The sequence below is a fragment of the Eutrigla gurnardus genome (genome assembly GCF_963514095.1).
Source record: "Eutrigla gurnardus genome assembly, chromosome: 15".
NCBI lineage: Eukaryota > Metazoa > Chordata > Actinopteri > Perciformes > Triglidae > Eutrigla > Eutrigla gurnardus.
This window is the reverse complement of record NC_139938.1, coordinates 5,901,125-5,923,221: the sequence shown is the minus strand read 5'-3', so window position 1 is coordinate 5,923,221 and position 22,097 is coordinate 5,901,125. Positions and strand designations below refer to the sequence as shown.

At 40.7% G+C, this 22,097-nt stretch overlaps 1 protein-coding gene across 2 annotated transcripts in view; it reads right to left on the bottom strand.

Moving 5' to 3' along the window:
• The window catches only part of gabra3 (gamma-aminobutyric acid type A receptor subunit alpha3), a 77,122-nt gene that overhangs the window by 8,750 nt on the left and 46,275 nt on the right, over positions 1-22,097 (bottom strand). For both annotated transcript variants that reach the window (XM_084029800.1, XM_084029801.1), the window contains exons 4-8: positions 20,758-20,825; positions 8,629-8,849; positions 3,497-3,579; positions 2,517-2,660; positions 601-753 (exon numbers count right to left, since the gene is read on the bottom strand). In XM_084029800.1, coding sequence (XP_083885926.1) covers positions 601-753; positions 2,517-2,660; positions 3,497-3,579; positions 8,629-8,849; positions 20,758-20,825 — 669 coding nt within the window. The remainder of the gene's footprint in view (positions 1-600; positions 754-2,516; positions 2,661-3,496; positions 3,580-8,628; positions 8,850-20,757; positions 20,826-22,097) is intronic.

The window sequence follows — 22,097 nt, the reverse complement described above, 5'->3', positions numbered from 1 at the left end:
CACACAGCTTACTGCTTTTTGAATAATAACATATTAGCATACTATTAAATAGAAGGTTGGGTTTGGCTAAATGTTGTGTGTCCTCTTTAGAAACACTGCTTTTCCTTCAATCGTAAGTGTTATTTATTTTACATTTTCTTTCTAAATGACCAAGAGTGAGTAATAACACTGTGCTGCTGCATTTGTAGTTGATAAAGCAGCAAAACATCCTCTTCAAGAGATGCAGCACAAATCTTTTCTTTCTACACTTGATACTTTCCAATTTTGCTGTGACTTATCTTCGATTAGAGTTTGCAGTTACAGACGCTGGAGAAAGTCAATACTGTGTGTTAAGCTTGGTTTAAAAAAAAAAAAGAATTACTGGTGTGTGCCCATGTGCACCTAAATGCACCAAGCTATGTTTGTACCATTATCTTAATTAAAAGTTTTCAAGGGGAACTTCTGTCAAGCCCTCCAATAGTTTGGCAGTTTGTGGCTCTTTTCATTTATTTTGTCTTGCCTTATAATTTAAAAGCTTCAGCACATGTTCAATCAATCATTTAGTGCATGCTTTAAAAAAAAAAAAAAAAAGTACCATCATAAACACAAATTGGCACTCACCAAATACAGTGCGAGCAGGAACCGATTCTCTGTTTAGCCAGAAGGAGACCTGAGACAGTATGACAGTCATGATGCATGGGAGGTAGGTTTGAATCACAAAATAGCCAATTTTCCTTTTCAAATGGAAATATGTTGTCATCACTACGTATTCTCCTGGGGGAGAGGAGAGAAACATGGGGAGAGATGGAGGGAGACACACACAGGGTCATAATTATTAATACAGCCATGCCCAGTTGGGAGAAACAACAGCTGAAATATTCAAAGTAAGTATTTATTCAAGTTACAGCATTTGCATCAGTAAGCTCATAGGATTGTCTTCAGCCGTCAGACGAGCGTTCAAAGAGGCCGGGATGTGCGCTGTGTATAGAAAAGTCACGTGACTGACCTCAATATCGCTTCGGTTTAAAGGAGGATTCGAACAGACACATAAAAAGGTGGAATTTGAAAGGGCGGAAAGAAAATGGTACGACATCACTGATTTGTTTGGGTACAGATTTGATGGAACAATTGTCCTTTCTGTGAAAGGAGTTAGAAGTCACGGCAAAGCAGCAGTTGTGATTTTCACATCCTTGAAATGTGGAGGACAACTGAATATCAGGGGATACCTTGAGAAATGTCAATAGGAAAGACTCGGGAGGAAACATTAAAATAAGGTTGTTGCCCAAGTGTTATGTTTGTAATGCATATGTTATTATTTCCTCATCACACGTATTCTTTGATTGTTATGCTGCCTCTTTAAAGGAAAGCTCCACCAAACATCTAGGCAGTAAACACGTGTTGCTTGACCCTTCGTGGAGTATTGCTTTAATAAAATACAGTATACATTTCCCTGCAGTTCACTGCCATGGATGTGAAGTGCGTCTTGATATTGAACATTTCCCTCAGCTCAGATTGTATCACTGAGGCAGCGAATGTTCCCCTAAGCTCCGGGTCTCATTGCCACGTCTGTAATCTGCGTTGCAAAGAAAAGAGAAAAACCTACTTTTGTTCCCTGAGGTGTCTTGAACTGGCTCAAATCCTCCCATTTCAATTCACTGGAGTCCTTTAGGTTTAAAGGTTTTTTTTTGTATTGTAAGTGCTATTATTTCCGCGGCTTTCACCACAATTTTTGCTTCCTAGTGAAACGGGCCGAGAGCCGTCCGACAACGCGGCTCCATGATGGTTGAGTCTCTAACACAGGATCTCTGGGACCTGATAGCTCACCTCTTGAGAGCTGCCTGAACAAACCGCTTCACCCATAGATTTTAAATCTCTCAAAATGGAAAGCCAGTAATCACCAACTCCAGTAAACGGTATGCCGGCACATTGCCCAGTCCTATTGCACTGGAGGTTGATGTTTAAAATGTTATATTGCTTTTATTTGCCTGATCAATCAAAGTTATGTGGCACCTTACAATTATTTTTCTATTTTCTTTCCCTGAATGCTTTTGAATTTTTTGCTTATTGAAAGGTTCAATTGGGGGCTATAGCCAAAGCAGAATGGAAATAGAACTTTCACTTCTTCATTATCTTTGTAAATATGCTCAATATTTTCCTGAAAATTGAGTCATTTGCACAATGGACCCGAATAATGCAGGCCGAATTCAAAATCACAGAAACTGTAGAAAAGTGCAGGCTGTTACTTTATTAAAACAAACAAGAGTGCCAGTATATGACAATAAAAACGAATTAATTAAAGCAATTTCATTTACCACATAAATTATGCAGAATTTAATAATTTTGTTTCACTCAAAATATAATTTGCTGTGTCCACCGGTGCTGGAAAATGTGCTTTGCTTTCCAGCCTGTTTTAACTGCAGGAATACCAACTTAATGTTGTGTTTCATTTGGATTAGGACCAAAGCTTCTTTCTGTTCAAACGCATCAAACAAACATGGTATACCGCTGTGTGAGCCGAGGATGACGTGTAGTGTTACCTGTGCTGGAGCTGATGGTTTCTTTGCCAATTACATGTCCCAGTAAGTCATACTGGTTCAGCCTGGAGCCGTCCTCTGCAACAGCAACTGATCTCTCGTCTCCAAGGGTCCACAGGTAGATCACCTCGTTATTGGTGTAAGCATCTGGGCGACAGACAGAGCAGTAATTGGCACAGAATAGCTGCAAAACGAATGACATTCCCATCAGCCTCAGCTGTTAGTGCTGCTAATTAGTGAATAACATGCTACACTAGGACGATGAGTCATGGTTAACATTATCTGCAAAATATAAGGAGTTAAACTACATCACTAGAGCCGTATTTTATACATGAATGACATTTTAGAGCTTATCTTAGTTTATGTTGTTTCAGTCCTTCACTCAGACATTTTTATAAAGGGTGAAAAAAAAATGGCTAGCTAACATGACCACATTGTTTCAAGGTTGTGCATTACAGTTCCACATTCGACATCTTTCTATGTTGCATTTCCCTGCGCTACGGCATGTGACATCCAAAGTTCAACTTAAGTCCAACAGCGAAGTCGCTGCACTTAAAATGACATCGATGACCACTAATGAAGTATCAGGGTCTCCAAGGGTTTCATATGTAAGATTTCAAACACTACCCGTTGTAACTCACTGGAAAAGGAGGGATATGGGTAAAAATAAGAACTGGGCTTGGGCCCAAGTACAGCCTGAGGTGGGGCTGTAGACCTTGACTAGACCGACTGTAGAATTTATCAAGAGAACTATCACTTAAAACCAGCCGCTGACTATTTTTTGCTACATTGCTAAAAGAATCTCTTCTTCTGAAAGTTATCCCATGGTATTATATTCCTCGTGGCGGAGTCCTCTGAAGTTTTTCCAGGACAGGAAAGGCGCCTGCAGAGAACAATCACGCGTTTCTTTTTTTCTTTTTTTTGCAGTGTGATTCTCTATCCTATTGAAGTCTGTTTTGTTGTGACCAACTGGACTGACTTACAACTTCCGAACTTCAGAGGACAGGCGTGTGCATCCATGGGGAAATCCTCCAGGTGCATGGGGCACTCGGCATGAATGGTCAACCTGAAGGGGAGAGAGTCCACCGGTCAGACTGCTGCTGGTTGAAGGGCCCACACAAACGCATCATAACGTATGTTCTCCAGAAACAAAACGGTGCATTTTCATAGACCAAAATGAGTTGTCACACATGGTATGAATGTTTTCTTTGAGGCCATAATAACTGTGTTATTACCGACCACACTGTGAACTTTTTTTGAAGGATTATAAGAGATGAGCTTTTATTGATCCTCAAAAGAGCACAAGGACAGATGGAGAAATATATATCCTCATTGTCATCAATAAATATATATACAATAAAAATAATAATAGAAGTAAAAACTACACGAGCAGTTGAATCACAAATTACAAGGCAAGCACACCATAACATACTTGAACTTACGGTGCAGTACTGTAAGTATGTGGAGTGACGTACTATTATATGTATTATGTTTATGTAATGATAGTGTTTGTCTATTAATATAGAGGTATAATATAGTACATCACAGAATAAAATGGTAAAGTATTGACACTATTAGTACAGTACAATATAGAATTGGATAGAAAATGCAATCTGTTTGCATGTATTAATAAAGTATTACATAAAAGTACAGTACAGCAACACAGTATACCATCAACTTTAATATTGATAATGTTTGATAAATATTATATGTATTTGGTGTGCAGTATTTCTGTGTTGTAAAAGCTGGAAGAAGAACAGACAGCCTCCCTCCCCTAGCAACTGGTGATATGAGTCGTCAGCTGACTGACAACAAAGAAAAAAACAAAAAAATCTCCAGAGAGTTTATTTCATTTGGTCAAATGACCGAGCCACCGAATGCACTCTGGAAGAAAACAGAGAAATGGTCCATATTATCTCACTCATACATGTTTAATCGACATGGGATTACATTTGCTGAGTTCAAACAAAACAGCAACCCATAAAGCCGTCCTTCAGTGGACTGAGGGACTCATAAATGGAGCAGGAGCCGGGTTTTTCTAACTCGATTACAACATTTATAGTCCAAGCATCAATTCAAAACTGGGTTATTTGAACAACTGGGATGATGGGACCAGAATATCTGATCCAGTGAATGCAGTTAGTGTAAGTGTAAATCACTTCTGTGTCATTTCTTGTACTGTATGTGTTGTATGCCTTTTGTGTATATGTTTGACAGGTAGCAGGTAAAAGTGTATATCCTGATGATGAGCATGGTGAGCAGCCCTGTAGTATTAAAACTAGTTACATCATGGACCACTTCTTCAGACAAACTTACGGTTTCTAATTAGCTCCTTGTGTTGCACTTGCAACAACCCTGTGATATTTTTTTTAACACCCTCTTGGCTGCTCTATGGTGCTGCTTCATTACTGATAAGTGGCAAATGAACGCAATACAGCATAAATCAAACTTGAGCAACACGCCGCTTCATATCACACAGCACTTAAACCGGCAACTAATTCATCTCCTTGCACGTCTGTACTGACACTCTGACAGAAACAAAGACAAAATAAATGAATAAAAGCCTCCGATAACAAGTTGAGTTAGACATGAAGACAACAGTCTTTGATCAGTGGCAAACATTCATATGAATCAAGGAAACATAACTAACAGCCAGTCGGTGCTTCGAGTTAAATGCTCACAGCAGCGTGCTAACAAGCTCACAACGGCAATGTGTAGCAGGTATCATGTTTACCACGTTTACCATTCTAGTTTAGCATGTTAGCATGCTAGCTTTTGCTAATTAGCACTAAACATAGTAGAACTCTGTTTTCACTTTACAGTCGGAAACCAAAGTATTGGAAAAGTTCTGACCCGATGGAGGTGCTAGATGAAAAGTTATTGGATCAGTAAGTTACATTTACATTTAGGTCATTTAGCAGACACTTTTGTCCAAAGCGACTTACAATAAGTTCATTAGTTACATTAGTTACATAAGTTACTACAACTGTTCAGGGGGATGTGAATGGCAATCCATCCATTAGTTGAGACCTCAGCCAGCACCAAAGTGGTGGACCAACCAATATTGCCATCTCTAAAGCCATGCCACCAAGATCAACGGTAAAAAGTGTATTTTGTTTTCCATATAACATATGTTCTAAATCCACCAATACTTAATTAGTCTGCTCATTAAGGCAGCATTCCATCAACTGCAGTCGTACAGCAATGTTGTTACTTTTTGGTGCTTCATAGCTGAGGATTTAAGGATAAATAAATGATTTTAACCACAAATATACACCAATTCCTCTTGATGAGTGCATGTTAAGCCTTTTAAACAAATGTATATTCTCTATCAGGTGAACAGATCTGCCTTAGGAACAAGTTTGGGGTGAGCTGAGAGTGAGTGATACGTGCTCTCACACAAAAACAAGACTGCAGCAGCATTAGCAGACAATAACAGACTCTTCAATTCAAAGATAATAACGCAATCCTGCAGAGTGGAGACCGTCAGTGTTTGTCAATTCAGAGGCTGTACTCGCTGATTAAATGGATTTAAGAGGTTGTTTTGATCAATCAACTCAAAGTGCTACGGTGATGCATTTCGGTGTAATCCAACTTTTCTAAAACCTTATACCTGTGAAGTATTAAAATGAAGTTACCAGTTTCTCCTTTGGAGTGCTACTCTGCCTCTAACAATACAGTCACATTTTGACTTGGACCCCCTTAAAATAATCATTTTAACCATTATCAAGGAAAGGTAGTTCATGATCTGAACACTTTCAAAATGATTTCAAGTACTTAAGATTTCTCATATTTTAGGGTGTCAGTTGAAATGGAAAAGGTCCAAAATAATAACGTAGCTTTTTGTTGTTGTTTTTGATTGGTGGCTTGAAATGTAATTGATTTACCGTCTAAATATGTGATTACCAATAAACTGATTCCAAGAAAGCTTTTTGCTTTTTATCCAACGGAGCGTTATTATACTTATTTTCATCTTACTACACATTTACGTGGTTAAGTAAATGCAACCGTCCTTGTGTTTCTCCAGTGTTGGCATTGGCTGAACTGCCACCACATCACAAATCTACTCATGTGGGACTACACACACACTTTTTTTTCATACTTAATTTCCCCCCCTTGAAAATCAATACTGACCTTGTAGCTGAGCATCAAAAAAGGGTTTTCTTTTAAAATGATTAAAGGCTCTGATGAAAAGGGCTGATTGACAGAATCGATGAGTAGATGGGTTGAATGATTTTTGCTCCTGTGTAGTTAATGTTACTCGCTGACTGAGTGTCTTGGTGTGTTTTAGGCCCAGTGGAGTTCTTAGTTAAAGTGATTATTCACTGAGTCGTGTGTGTTTGAAATGTGGACAAGACTGGCTGGAAGTCAGTTATCTGACACTCAGACGGATGAAATGATCCAGATAGTTGCAGCAAAAAGCTCCCCACAACTTTATTTTTAATCCCCGAATGTTTCATCTAGCACATGACATGTGGTTTTAAGTCAAATGTGTTCACATAGATTAGATTAGATGAATTGCCTTTAAGGTTTGGTGAAGATATTCATGTCCCACTCAGGATATCCTCTTTGAAGGGATATCTGCATATGAATGCTAAATCTGGAGGCAACGGGACATGATTTTGGTATTGGAAGTGTTCTGGTTTCTGCTTGTTGTACACAGAGTATTGACTAATCACGTTTCAGCGGGTTGGATGCAGGTAAATGGTCCGTTTAGAGAGTGAGAAGCGGAATGCAATCTCCGAACTCGGCTATCGTCTGACGACAACCTGGCTTATTGGTTACTTGTGTTACATCACATTGTTCATTATTGTTGATCTATGCAAAACGGGCATCTGTCCCCGGTTCCCCCATCCAGGACAGTTGGCTGCATTGTAGTGGACACATGTAGCCACTTTCCCAGTAAATCTCCACCGAATCAATGTATTAGCTGTGATGTATTGTATAAACTGTGTGTGTGTGTGTGTGTGTGTGTGTGTGTGTAAATTCTAAGAACTCCTCAAGACCCAAGCCAAGTTCCTGTGTCTTGATTGCTAGCTGCTGATTAAAGTGAAGGGGGTTAGCCCCGAAGCTAGCTACAACTCTGGCATAAGTTCACTTAAGGTGGGCTGATCTTTAAGGTGGACCAGCGTTATTCTCCTTTTTAGAGTCGAGCTGGAACAGGATAGGCATGCAGGACTTAATGTTGGGAGGAATTTGATTTGATCGTTGGACAGATTAGCGTCTCTAGCTCTGTGGAGATTTTTCTAGAAGTTGCAGATTAATCGATGTATGGAAGTCACCATATTATTGGTGGAAATTGGTTGGTACTAGCTGATGTTAGGATGCATCACGGTTTGTTTTTCAGGATGAAAAAAACATTGGATTCAAATAAAAATATGAAGAATTTTTTTTTTTTTAAGTTTTGTTCAGATTAAAAAATAAACACTTTAATATTCTTTAATATTACTTTAGCATTAATTGGTCAACATTTGTAATGGTTAATTATTAACATCCCAACAATCAGGAGGTACAAATTAATAAGCTGTATGTCTCACTGTGATGAAGTGAGGAGTTATATGTAAGGCATACAGGCCTGACTTGAGCATTGCTTTCCCAAAATAAAAACACTCTATGCATCCCTATTATCTGCAGCAGTTTATCCTATTCCCGGTCTCGCGGGGCCTATGGAGCCAATCCCAGCTGATGTTGGGTGAAAGCTAATCAATCATCTCTCCGTTCAGTGCATCACCTTTTAGTACATGGTTATAGCGTATGTGTTGGTTGTCAGGTTATGTTCATTTCAGTACAAGACCAGGCCAAAACAAGCACTGTTTATAAGGTAAAGGGCTCACCAGGCATCTATAACTGACAGTTGATTCTATGGGAGGCGCAGGTTTCACTAAAATTTTAACTAGGCACTAACATAGCTGAGCTGAGTCACCAGTTAAGAGCTTGATAGCAAATTGTATCATGCTAAACTAACATGATGAACATTATACGTACTAAATATCGCATTATCTCTAGGTGCAAGTTAGTGTGCTAACAGTAGCATGTAGCTAAACGCATTACTGTGCCTAAGTGTGTGTCAGGGCCTTTAAAATGTAACGTGACATTCATTTGAGAAGTGGCTCACCTCATCGTGTACAGAAGCGTGCCGTTGTCGACCAGTCGTAGCAGTTTATTGGGAGTCGTCATGTTGTGGGCCACAGATTTCTTTCCGTTATGGAAGAAGGTATCGGGAGTCCAGATCTTGCTGGCCAAGAGGTTGTTGAGGGGTAAAACTTGCATGGGCCCGTCAAACTTCAGCCTCTCATCCCTCCAACTCTGACGGAAAAAGACATCGATTGTGTACTCCTGAGGGCGAGAGATTGCAAAAGCTTAACTGGCGCGATAACAGATTACACAGATGGGAGATGGCATCAGTTACACAGAGGCGATCTATTTGATTGCAATATTAAATCCTTTAATATTAAAAATGTTTTTTATAATGGACATTAAACAACAATAAACCTCTTCAACTGAAAAAAACCCAAACTGCCACACACAAATACACATTATACACGTTATTGTAGCAAAGATTGTGAATTTTAAAGTACTACTTTAACACATCGACAACTAACTCAAAGTGAATGCCGGAAGTGGCCCCTCAAAAGGAATTTATTTCACATTATTCATTCAATAGGACCTGGTGTCCTAGCAACAGACTTCCCTCATCAGCTGCACTCAGTGGCTGTGCAGACCAAGCGCAGCTGTCTGAATGGAGCGGGATGAAAATAAGCTGTATCTCACGCAACGGCACACATTACTGGTGATCAATAAAAGCACGCCGGATACGTTTCTCTCTCATTTGCTTTGTGCTTTTTGCTCGTGCTGTGAAAGGGGCTCGTGTATGGCAGCGCTCACCAGCGAGCTGTAACGGGCTTCTCCTCCCTGAGTGGGGGAAAAAACTGATAAAATCATTTCTCAGCGGCTTTAACAACAGGAAGCCATCATCCTCAGCAGGAGAGGTGAGCAGCCTCCCCTCGACACATCAACAGGGTCCTCTAAACAGCGCAGGCTGGACGTCGCTTAATTGATGTGATTGACCTCCTGGAGGCCTGCATACACTACCGTAAAACAATTACACTGCTTCTGTCCTCGTAATATAGCCCACGGCAAGCTTCACAGGCTGATACAATCAAGAGTGTGACAAATGCAGGTTTCTCTTAACCATTATCTTATTTTTTCCACCACTTATTGAGTTATCTTCCTTGTTTAATCAGTAATGTGTGAGGTGTCTCAAATCTGCGTTCTGTTCGAATATTATAGCGAAGTGAAGTTAGTTACTTGAGTAAATAGTTGACTTTTGTTATATGATGAGAATAAATTATTACTGAATTAAGGATGAACTTTAGGACAAAATCACACCATTACTAGAATTAACCATATAGGACAAAAACTCAATGTAATTGAAATCAAACAAAAAATGACCAACAGTAAATCCATGAGAGTTCTACGGTTATTAGATTTATTGACATCACAAACCTGCCACTTTAGCACCAGAATAAAGCGTTACCACGGCAGCCAGGACAGAGATGTAAAGAGTTTCTACTTGACTAACAGCTACAGCCCAAAAACAACAACACACATAATTAAGGAATGGCTCTTGAATTAAAAGGAGTATGAAGAAGAACAACAGTAACTGTTTCTTTCAGGGGTGAAAGTTACAAATAACTTTACCCCTCTCACTAAAAGTCTCCCGTTTACACTAATTATTCCACATTGAGTTTGGTCATGAAAGAGATGTAGAGCAGACAACAAAGGACTCTAGGTAACAATACAAACTGATGAACAGGCACGAGGACACACACTTATTAGGTGATTTATATTTCTTTGTGCTGTGTGCCTTCGACCAAAACCTATGGGCAACACTACAAGAGAGTTTGTCCTTTTCCTGGTGCAGAAGGACCCTGGACCACTTAAATCTCCATTACCACAGTTTTATACGCTTCTATAGTCCTAATTCATCGTGCCTTTCTTTATGAGGTTCAACAACATCGCCAAATCCCATCCCAATCAGTGTAAAACAACCCGGTGATGAATTAAACAGACAGTAGTGTGCTTGGCCCAGCAGGGCGACGCCATCATTTGTTTGTTTCCTTTGGACAGGAATCTCCGGTAAACACAGGGAATTAATTTGAAGATTGAAAGACGGGAATGAGGAAAGGCATAGTCGATCTCCACACAAGATCCAATGGCACAATCAGTTCAAATGCCAGCTGGTGTTCCTCCAGGGACTGAGTGATTGATTTTCTCCTTGACAGAGGAGACGGAGCGGAGCCTCTATCCAACAGTAGTTTTCAAATATCTTGTTTTTTTTAGTTTTTTTTATAGCAACGAGGATCATGAATGGATTCACTGTAGCAAAAAAAAAGGAAGTTAAAAGGCATTTATGGCAACTGTTACAAATAGGTTCATGAATACCCAATCCCTCTTCCCACACAAAGTACAGATCCCTTTTGTGTGTGTGTGTATTTATTTTGCCATCCTGCCTTTATTATAAAGCTTAGAGACTCAGGATATGTGGGGAGGGAGAGAGCCACGAGTGACCCTGGATGGATGAGAAGTGGGACTTAAAGCCACAATCAATATATTTAGATTAACAATGGATCAAATGCCCATGTGTATTGTGAAAAGGGTCACTCGTAGCGACGGTCCCACGGGGAATTAACACCTGACTCTGCGATTCCCTTCAGATCTGCTGGGCCTTTCAGCTCATTGTTTTGGGTATCTGGCCTACAGTTTTATTGCTTTGATTTCTCCCTCGGCGCTCTCGTTGGCGTCATTTCCAGATTCAGCAGGCCGCCGTTTTCATCTACAAAGCTCCGGTAAACCAGACATACAAACTTAGCGACTAGCTGGTGAACATGTTTAGTTACTAAAGAGCCCGATATAATGTTCAACTTAAATTCATCAGACACAAACATGACTCCAATAAAGGCTGCTTGGTGTCACCTCAATGTGTAAATAAGCAACGTTTGCCTCATGCTGTCACGTACTCCAGTTAAGACTCAAACAATTCATTTAATGGAGTCACCTGCTTGCATATAAACAACATATATTACTATAACAATGAATACTTTTGAATTAAATTGTTATGCCACGTTCAGCGCAGAGCCTGATGTGTATTTGCATGATTCATAACGGTGTAGAGATCACTGAGATTGTCCTATGTGGGTCTTTTTTATGTTTTCATGTCAAGGTCAATTACTGAACATTCTCCGTAAATACTGATTTGTCACAGCAGTGCTGAAAAGGAGGCACGAACCGATAAAAATAGGGATTATGAAACAAGAGGAAGAACACACACACACACACACACACGTCTCCTTTGCTCATATATTAGTGCGTGAGGAGGAGCGGCGGAGAGAAGCAGGCAGTTAGCAGCGCTGAAGTCCTGAGAGAATGAAAGGAAATGAGCAAAACGATAAGACAGGCTGATAAGGTGGCAGTTAAGGTAGGATGTACAGTAGACCGAGCTAAATGAGTCTAGACTGGTCTCTCTCGTGACGGCAGGAAGGTTGTGTCTAAAATCTGTTAGAATATTAATGCAGCCTTTTTATCTCCAATTAATGAGTTCATTAAATTCCAAACATTTAGGTATTGGATCACATTTTAATATGACCGTCACGTTTTAGTTTTAATTTGGTTTTACTCGACAGATCAGCGACATTTAGACTTTACTGTTCACAGTTTATTGCAGGCGTTTGATCTCTTGTAGCTTTACAGCGAGCGAGTGCACGCCTTTTATTTGCATTTCATCAAATTACCGGGTGATTAAAACTACATATCTGACATTTTAAATGCTATTTTTTGATCCCCTTCTCCAAATATATCACATAAAGAGACTTGATGTAATTTCCTGAAGACACAGCGACCAGAACGAGATGCTGGGTCCCGGATATTGAAATTTCAGATTATTTCTGCACAGCGTGATATTTTCCGATTGTTCATCCTTTTATGTACATGTTATTGTTTATCTACATTAGCTGACAGCTTTGCCAAGATTGATTAAGCGGCCCTGGACAAAATGTGCTGTGTGAGAGAGCCGTTTCCCCAATTTAATGTGCAGAAAAATATTACGTGTGATATATGTTCCAAGGTCTTGTTTTTGACAGTGCACAACAGAGCAGATATAACACCCTGATTAGCAGGTGTGGTGATGATGCAGGCGGCTTCCTGCAGGCAGCGTATCCATGCGACTTGGCTCTCCTGAACTTCTTAGTCAAAGACTTCATTAATGTCTTGTCTAATTACTAGTCCTTCTTGCTCCTGGGTTGTCAATTATTCTCTCTCGCGTCGCTTCTTGTGCTGTTCACCTTCCCCTGCTGGGACGGTAACCTGTGTGAGACTTGCAATGAGCTGTGAATCCCCGTTCCAGCTCCAATTATCTGCAGTGTTCGTCAGCTTCTGGAGCTGCGAGGAGCACTTTCACTGTGAACACTTCAGACACTTTGCAGATGCTTTTGCTCCATAGATGTAATCAGCCCAGAGTCGGAGAGTGGTAAACAAAAGGATATGTTGCGGTGAACATGTTTCTTTTCAAACATGATGCATTTTTAAAATCTAAAGCGCATGATTAAATTATTTTGAGCTGCTCTCAGGAAAACAAACATAAATGGTAACATTTAAAAAGGAAGTGAGAGAAAAGAACATTTGGTCAACAGGTAGATTAAAGGTTCAGTAGGTCATTTAGAAAAACCACTGAGATTTTGACTTTGAAAGCATCGCTGAACCGAAAGTCCTGCCCCTTCGTTCAGACCTCTGATCAAAGCCGCTCCCCCAGAACGCCAAACGAGTGCTCGAGATCAGCTGAGTGTGCATCTCAGGAGGTAAGCATTGACAGACAGGCCGACCGTCCAATTACTTTCTCCGCCCATTTTCTTTTAGTCCAGCCACGACCACAGATGCCATTTTTTCATTTTGTCAGAGCATTTAATGAATTCATTGCTATCGGTATGTTATGAGGATTTCAAGTAATATGCAAAATCACAGTTATAATACTACAGAATTACAAAAAGTCCACAGAATAATCAGGAAGAGATGAAGGTTGACCACAAACAGATGCAAAACAAAAGAGACATGTACACGTTTTTTACATTTATAGACAGAGCTTTATCTTTTTCAGCAGATATCACCTTTGGGGGCACTCAGGGCTCAATCCTAGACCCCATTTTTTTATTCTCTTCACATGCTCCACTTGGCAACATCATGAATCAACGGCACAGAGTATAGTCAGCGGCCCACGTGATGGCTGCACAGGACACGGCGACGACTCAGTGGTAATGTTTCACAGCAGGTCTTTCCTGTCTGCTGTCAAAGGCACAAACACTTCTGTGTTCCATACACCTTCGTCTTGCAAACAACGTACTTGTTGCTGCCGGGGTTTTCCACAGATGTGGGAACAAAGCATAAAATTTCTTAAATTCCTGCGTAGCTTCATCGGGATTTCACTGATCATTACGGAGCGAAGGCTCTGGCCCCAGGCTACGCTGCATATTCTGTCTCTGTCTGCACATGAACACCGCATAAAAGGACTTCAAGCATTTCCTTTCAGGAAAAACAAGCATCACGCTACAGAGCTGTCAACTTGGTATCATCTTATAACACGCCTTGCAAGTCTGTAAATACAACTGCAATATCTGTAGATTACATTAAGTTTTTTTACATCTGCGATAGATGTGATGTACTTCTTTCATATGTTTCTACTTTTAAATTGTTGGAGGCACATCGAGAAGTTCTAGCCACATATATCTATCCAATTCTACCTTCACATTGGTAGGAGTTGTTGCAGAGCGACTGAATGGGATTGTATGATATTCAGGAGGAATAAAACACTGGTCACAGATCAGCACCAGGAACAATGAGGCCCTCGAAGCTGAGGAGGGAATCGGAGGACAAGGCCGACGATTATACAGTACAGTGAGCAAATGTGGGCTGTTGGCTGCACTAAATAAGTAGGTCTTGACTCTGGACTTTAATAATGAGTCGCCTGAATTGCTCAAATGTGAGCCCGTTTCCAAAAGGCAGGGCACCCTCCGAGAGTGAGTGGGTGGCTCAGTTTGTCTTTTGAGTTTAGAGAATAACAAGGAGAGTTGCATTAGCAAGCGGAGAGCTGCGTCAGGTTCACAGATCAGGTAAATATGCGATGTACTGAGGGGCGAGTTAATCGTGATTTGTAAAGAGCACATTTGGAAACACAGCGCTTTGCTGTTCGGAGCCAATGACGGCAAATCAGTAGTTCAGGGTCACGCAATCGTGTTTTCTGGTTCGTGAGTTTCCAGGCTACCGAGTTCAGAATGAGTCGGATGTGTTATTGGAGTTTGGAGCAGGACAGCCCCGGAGTACCAAGCTTTGCAGTAAACTGTTCTGGGAAACAAAAGCAGGGACCAGTTTTCTAGGTCAGTTTAAAAGAGAGGAAATGACTAGTCCTGGAGGTATTTCAGAGGTGGAAATAAGTGTTTTAAGATACTTCCTTGATGTGCTCACCAAAGTAAAGTTCTGTATCAGAGACAGTACAACAGAGTTTAACAGATTCATTTAGGGCAGCTATCAAGTCATTAAAATAAAGTGTGGAAAATCAGCTTCATTAAGAGTATCTTTTTGGTCTACTGCTTGTTATCATGTTGTTGCTGCATAATTGTTTTGTAAGGGTTAGTCGTTTCTCTCCATCTTCTGTTGATTAGTCATTTAATAAACCTTGTTAACTGCTTAATAAGCTTTACATTGAAAGTGGTTCCTCACAATAAATGAATATTACCATTCCGTAAATGCTACCATTGCCTTTGAAACTGAACCCAGGCTGCTTCACAATCTGTGAGTATACACACTCTAAAAAAAGAAAAAGAAAAAAAAAGAATTACATAAAAATTAAATATCAGGTTGAGTGGCAATGAAACAGGAAAAAAAACAGGTTATCTGTGCCAATTGTTGCCATTAATCAGTTGCCTTGAAGCTGCTAAAACACATGAAGGAATGTTTTTTAAGGCCAGTGTTTAATATGCCGTTTTTATATCAGTGTTTTATAATATTTAAAGATGAGAGGATGGAGATCAGCATATTGCTTTGAGGACCACATGTATACTGAGACAGCAGCTGATTGTGCTCGGCATTGAATGACTAACTGGCCTGCTCAATGACTGGTTCAGGGTACCTACTGGTCTCTGTGATTTCCTAAATAGTTTGGAGCAGATCCACCACATTATAAAGTGGAGCTGAAATGAAAAATGCCTTTTTAACCATTTTTGATGACATCTTCATTCATATTGTGCACCTATTTAACCCCATTATGTGCTTAAATATCAACCAATAATATCACGAAATTCATCAATCAATCTGCAACTTTGGCTCTGCACAGAGATAGTGAAGGTCTTGAACGAAGCAGCCATAATATTTAACATGGCCTCTATCTTAGTATTAATGCTAATGCCACTAAGGGAGGGACATTTGATCCAAGAGTTAGTACGATACACCTTCTGGGGACCACGAATGTATGTAAAATGTGGTGCCAATCCATCTTGTAGATGTACAGTCATTTCATTGGATTTGTGAACATTCTGATCTACACGTGTTCCTAAATAAGGAATCGGGGGGAATCACTCATTTTATCAGGCTTCCTCCTCTGCCGCTGCCATCTCTAGGGTCACGCCGCTGGCAGGACAAAAGAAAATGTGAAGCATAAATGCTCTGAGAAACTTAGAGAACTGAAACGCTGCCAGACAGAGCACACTCTATACCCAAGGCATCTCATACTTTATGTCATGAACATCCAGCGGTCCAATTACCCATCTCTTGCTACATCAAGTGTCCCAGAAATATCTGCTCTTCACTCACCCTGAGGGCCCCTCGTTCTGCCTTTCCTTGGACCCCGGTGAGGCCCCATCTGCCTTTAGCGTCCCAGTATCCCAACAGTGAGGGAGAGCAACTGCATAATCGGAGTGAAACTCGTATAAGGCCGATAGCAAGGCGTGTTATTTGACCACAGCGCATTCCTGCAGCGTGTCACACGGAGACCCAGGATGTGGGCTACGATCTTGACGCTGATCTCTGGTAAATACGCGGATGTGTTTCTCCCTTTCCTCACTTACTCTTGCTAATTTTTCTTGTATCTTAGAAGGTCTGCGGCGTCACGTCTCATTGACATGTATGCGGTGTCGCGGCACATTTACCCGCTTCACGGTGGGATCTGACAGGTCCGCTCTGATGGAATGGGAAGTGATGGAGGCTGTCACAAGTGCTGTGCTGAAGACGGCTTTGACATGATGTCAGTGATGTCCAGATCTCACAATCTCTGATACTTTTTCTTTCTTTACTTTTAAACATCCGACATGTGCAGCTTGCAGCCGTGCGTAAAATTCTGGAAAGTTAAACTCCAAATTACCTGAGCAGTTCAAGGTCTTTGGAAACCGAACAGATGGAGCTCCTAAAATTTGTAGATGAACTCCTGGATTCTGCATCAATCATGTTGACTTTGCTCAAAGACCTGCCAGCCCAATTTAAGCTCCTTTTCACAAGCATTTTCAATTTGTCTCACAAATTCACCTTTCAAAAAAAAAAAGAAAAGAAAAAGAAACTGTAGTTACTTTTAAACTAGGGCTTCATTTTTTTCTCTCTCACCATACAAGTCATCAGGTTCCCTAGCGTCCCGATATGATTCATGTGCAGGGTGAACTTGAAAGCAGAGCAAGCAGTGTTTTAGCAGCTTTTTTCTTCATTGAGGAAATGGCAGCTACAAGAAATAGAACATTTAAATCAATCATATTCTAAACAAATGGCTGGAAGTGATTTTTTTTTCAGATTAAAAGCAACCCATTGTATTTGCCCTAGTTTCAACGTGTTCATTTTCTGAGCGTCGAGAAGATTACTCGACTGCAATCATATTCGTGATGATGCTGCAGCCGTTGTTGTGCTGTTGGCAGCCTTGTGTTGTGTAACATGTGTTGTCGGACTGATAGGACATGTGTGCATCATGAAGATAGTCAGAGAAACCAGTGGTTTTATTCACTATATCAACTGTTACTCAGCTATTTTGATCATCGTTTTATCTGACTTCATCATTCAGATACTGATACTTCACTATGAAGTAGATTTTAATAATTGATTATTTCCTACAGTGGCACAGCTGGAAATGTATCATGAAAATATAAAAGCATTTCTTTTGAAATATGTTAATTTTTCCACTTCGACATTACATTTTTTTTTTAGCATTTTCAATATCTTAATTTTGTTGTGATCGTTCACATCAACCCAATCTTAAAGAAGAGGATGTTCATATACGACTGAATTGCAACAGAAAATATGTTTTGATCAAAATGTAACGCTGCCCAGAAGAAACATAGAAACATTTTAATGAATATACGTGCAAATTAATTTTATTTGCTTTCCCAAAAATGATCGGTAACTGTTACTAAAGAAAATTTCATGGCTCGATTTTTTTTTTTAACCCCAAATTGATTCCCCCGACCTCACTCTCAAATCAGGCTGATCAGTGATCGTTTGACGTGCAGTTTGAAGGCGGCCTTGATGCCTGATTAACTGACCAAGCAATCAATGCTGTGTCAAATTATTTGGTCGTCTCCCTTGGAGCTTCTTTTCACATCATTGGGGAAGTTATTCACACGTGGCGGCGACGGTGTTAAACGGTGCTGTGGTGGAATAAAACTGAACTTTGCTGCAGAACACAATGACATGGCGTGAGCAGCATGTTAGCAGAGCAGCAACGGCGGCAGCCTCGGTGCTCCTCAGCGTCTACACAGGATGCGTTCAAGCACAATATTGATTGCAGGTCACCCGCGTTTTGGCAGCACTCGGAGGCCAAATCACCTCTGTAGTTGTGTGTGGAAAATGGAAGAAAACAGACTTAGTATAGCGGGGGTCGAGCTGTTAAATGGCCGCATGGACAGCTGGATTGATGACAACAGCAGCGCATCTGTGGCGTCTGAAAAATGTGACTGCGATAGACTGGAGACCTGTCCAGGTGAAGCCTGCCTTCGCCCAATGCCAGCTGGGATCGGTCCAGCCCCCCCACGACCCTGAATACAGGATAAGCGGTTGATGATGGATGGATAGACTAAGTTGAAAAGAGGGGAAAGAACACTTCGATTTTTACTGTAACACAAATATGCTGAGGCTTCTAAATCAGTCAATTTGAGTGTAGTTAATGTATTATTTAATTGTCCCTTAATAATGTGAACCACATACTTTGTCAGTGTGATAGCTGGGACATAAACCCACTGATCACTAACACTTGTTTCTATTTTTTCGTTCTTATTTTATCGGCAATGATATGTTGTGGTTTCTTTCTTTCAACAAACGTACTTATTGTAAGTCGCTTTGGATAAAAGCGTCTGCTAAATGCCCTAAATGTAAATGTTTACTGACAAAATGTTGATTATGGTCTGACAAGTTGTGTTAGTTGACATAAGGCACTTACTCATCTGCAAAAAAAAATAAATAGGAAAAGCAAACTCCATCCATCCATCCATCCATCCATTGTCTACCACTTATCCTGTATTCAGGGTCACGGGGGGGCTGGAGCCGATCCCAGCTGTCATTGGGCGAAGGCAGGGTACACCCTGGACAGGTCGCCAGTCTATCACAGGACCAACATGTAGAGACAGACAACCATTCACACTCACATTCACACCTACGGGCAATTTAGAGTCACCAATGAACCTATCCCCATCCTGCATGTCTTTGGACTGTGGGAGGAAGCCGGAGAACCTGGAGAGAACCCACGCTTACATGGGGAGAACATGCAAACTCCACACAGAAGGAACCCTGACCTGGGAATCGAACCCGGGACCCTCTTGCTGTGAGGCGACAGTGCTACCCACTACACCACCGTGCAGCCCCATTAACCAAAAATAAAACCCAAATAAATATTATTACATATTTGTGTCATTAGTGATATTAAAATATACATAGACATAACTGTGTGTGCGTTGGTGCATTCACTTGCAATGTGCAACACATAAGGTAATCCATCTAGAAGAACTCGATGATGTGCATTTCAGTAGCCCTTAAATCATCATGTAATGAGTGATAAAACGCGAAATGGATGTAATATTACATAACAAACGCAGAGAAGATGATAGATTTGTTACAATAAACCCCCGGTAAGACCAAGGAAAATACAAATCAACTCAAAGTTATAAAAAGTCATTAATCTTGCTACGTCATACAGGCTGTCGAGCCAGCTCTGTGCTGAGGCGGAGAATCAACCCGGTGCTCAAGGCGGTCAATTAGAGCTGCATGATCAAATATGTCAAATGCTGCATAAGGTCCCAAGACAAAGCGAACCATTTCCAGCATCTGCTGTTTTTAAGGAGGTCATCCAGGGCGCGCATGGGACATTCTCCACAATATTGACGTTTTAAAAAGAGAGCGCTTTCACTTAAAACGTACATTGGTAGTTGTAACACGATGTCACAATAAAAATGTCAACTTTTTCCTGCTGGTTAAGTCTACACTGCAGCTGATTCTTTCCCTTTTTGAACTTTGATGTTATTAGTTTTACTTTTGGACTTTTATAGCTGAGTAGAGTCATTAACAATAAGGCCTATCGGCTTTTACGTGCCAGAGAATCAGCTGCAAAACACATTAGTAATGATTATTTAATGTGATGATAATACCCAATACTGTCAAGCTAATGTAATGTAATATAATATGATATAAACAAAAATGTCATGTTAGATCTTTTTAAAATACTGTGCAGCGTTTTAGGGCCGCTGCTTGTTTTGCATGCATGGCAGTAGATTAAATGTACCACTACAGTAGAAAACTACGTATGGTAAATAATTTACACTGATCAACAATGTCGGTTAGGAGGATTCTACAGTAGGAATGGCTGTAGTCTGTCAGACTGTTGCAACAGAGAGACAACATGAGAGGAGTTACCATACTACTTACTAATTTACTAGCTGGATGTGCTTTTATTTTGAAAATAACTGGATCTTTAGCCAGAGATATTGTTGGAATTACAGTTTTAGCCGGAGTCATTAAAAATACTAACTTCAATGTTGCTGGGATTTCCTACAGTGTCATCTTAGCGAAGCTAACAGCAAAAACAAGAGAGAGAAGCTAGCTGAAAGTCAACTCTGCAGGTTCCCGCGCCGCACCATCCAAAATGATAAATGCTCTCAAAGTGCTTCTGCGACAGTAAAGTGAACATGGTGACTCATGTTATCGGGGTGACGAAGGCGGAGGAGAGAAACATACTCACCATGTCTGTGTCCGACACTGGCCCGAAACTTGTCACGTAGATGTTTGTCTTCACTTCTGTCACACTCTCTGAGGAAAGAGAGAACACGACGGTGAAGTCATGCACAAAGCTTGGCTGCAGCTCCGCTCTTTGTTAAGCTGATTGTTTGTGTACACCAAGTCTGCCTGTTGGCATTTAACTAAGCAGCTTCACACAAAAGTTGAGGTTAGAGGAACGCTCCAAACTGAGAAGGAGCTAGATTCATGCAGGCTCAGTGGAGGATTTGGGCCCCTGTTGGACGGCTTAATATCTGGATTCTTACAGTCTTTGGGATTCGTTTTGTCAAAACCGTGTCAAATATGCCGCAGATGGCAGGTTTTTTTTTTTAACAAAGTCCTGAATTCAACAGTGTAAGACAGCATTGCTACTACTTACTTGGAGGCATTTGGCCCTGGAGGGTTCCTTCATCTTCAATTTAGGGGCAAAATGTTGCCGTGAGCAACTTCACAGATGCTTTTGAAAGTCTTTACTTCAGTGAAACTACCATTTGTTTGGCTAATGGCTAACTAGTTTTGTCCACGATAGCATAAAATCTGCTTTGGGCCCGGCCCAAGTCTGTGTTTCCCTTTTGACCTGAAACAATTTAGTTAGCCTGCCCCCCAAAACATTTAACAGATCCTAAGGGACGACTTGCTCAAGAATAATATGCAGCAGTCAGCATTAAGGATGGACCTCTCTGTGTGTTTTTTATTTATTTATCAAATAATGGGCCCCCTTCACTGCTATTACAAAGTTCTACGCACACATTATAATCACATTAGGCCTGATTTAGTATGAATCTGGCATGACACAAGCTTTGTCTGCTCTGTGTGCTCCTAGAGGCCCACTGTGGTTCTTTAATCAGAATTACATGTATCATTGCATGTTGCGTTACATTGCAAGCTCCATTACTGCCTTTGTCCTGTCACAACAATGATTTATGAATCATTTCAATACTGTAACGACGTTCCAATTGATCATTATACAGTAAATTAGCCAGGACTTTATTAATTATGAGCTGTGGAATAATTTGTTTCCAAATACTTCACAAATGATTTGAAAATAAGTAGGGCATGGTAGGAGCGTCGTGACGGATCAAACTTTGCCCTCCTCAGCGTGGGCTGAATCAGCTCCTCGGGGCCAAATGTGTGAAGCAGCCTTCTTGGCCATTGGTGAGACAAATAGCTGCTCCCAGCGGTGCAACAACTAGAGAGTGATGAGGCCTTTCTCCAAAAGTGAATAGATCCTCGTCTCTAACTGTGTCCCAGATCTAACTGACCACCCACAGGTGACGTCTCCAGTCCTCTGGCAAAGGGCCCCCT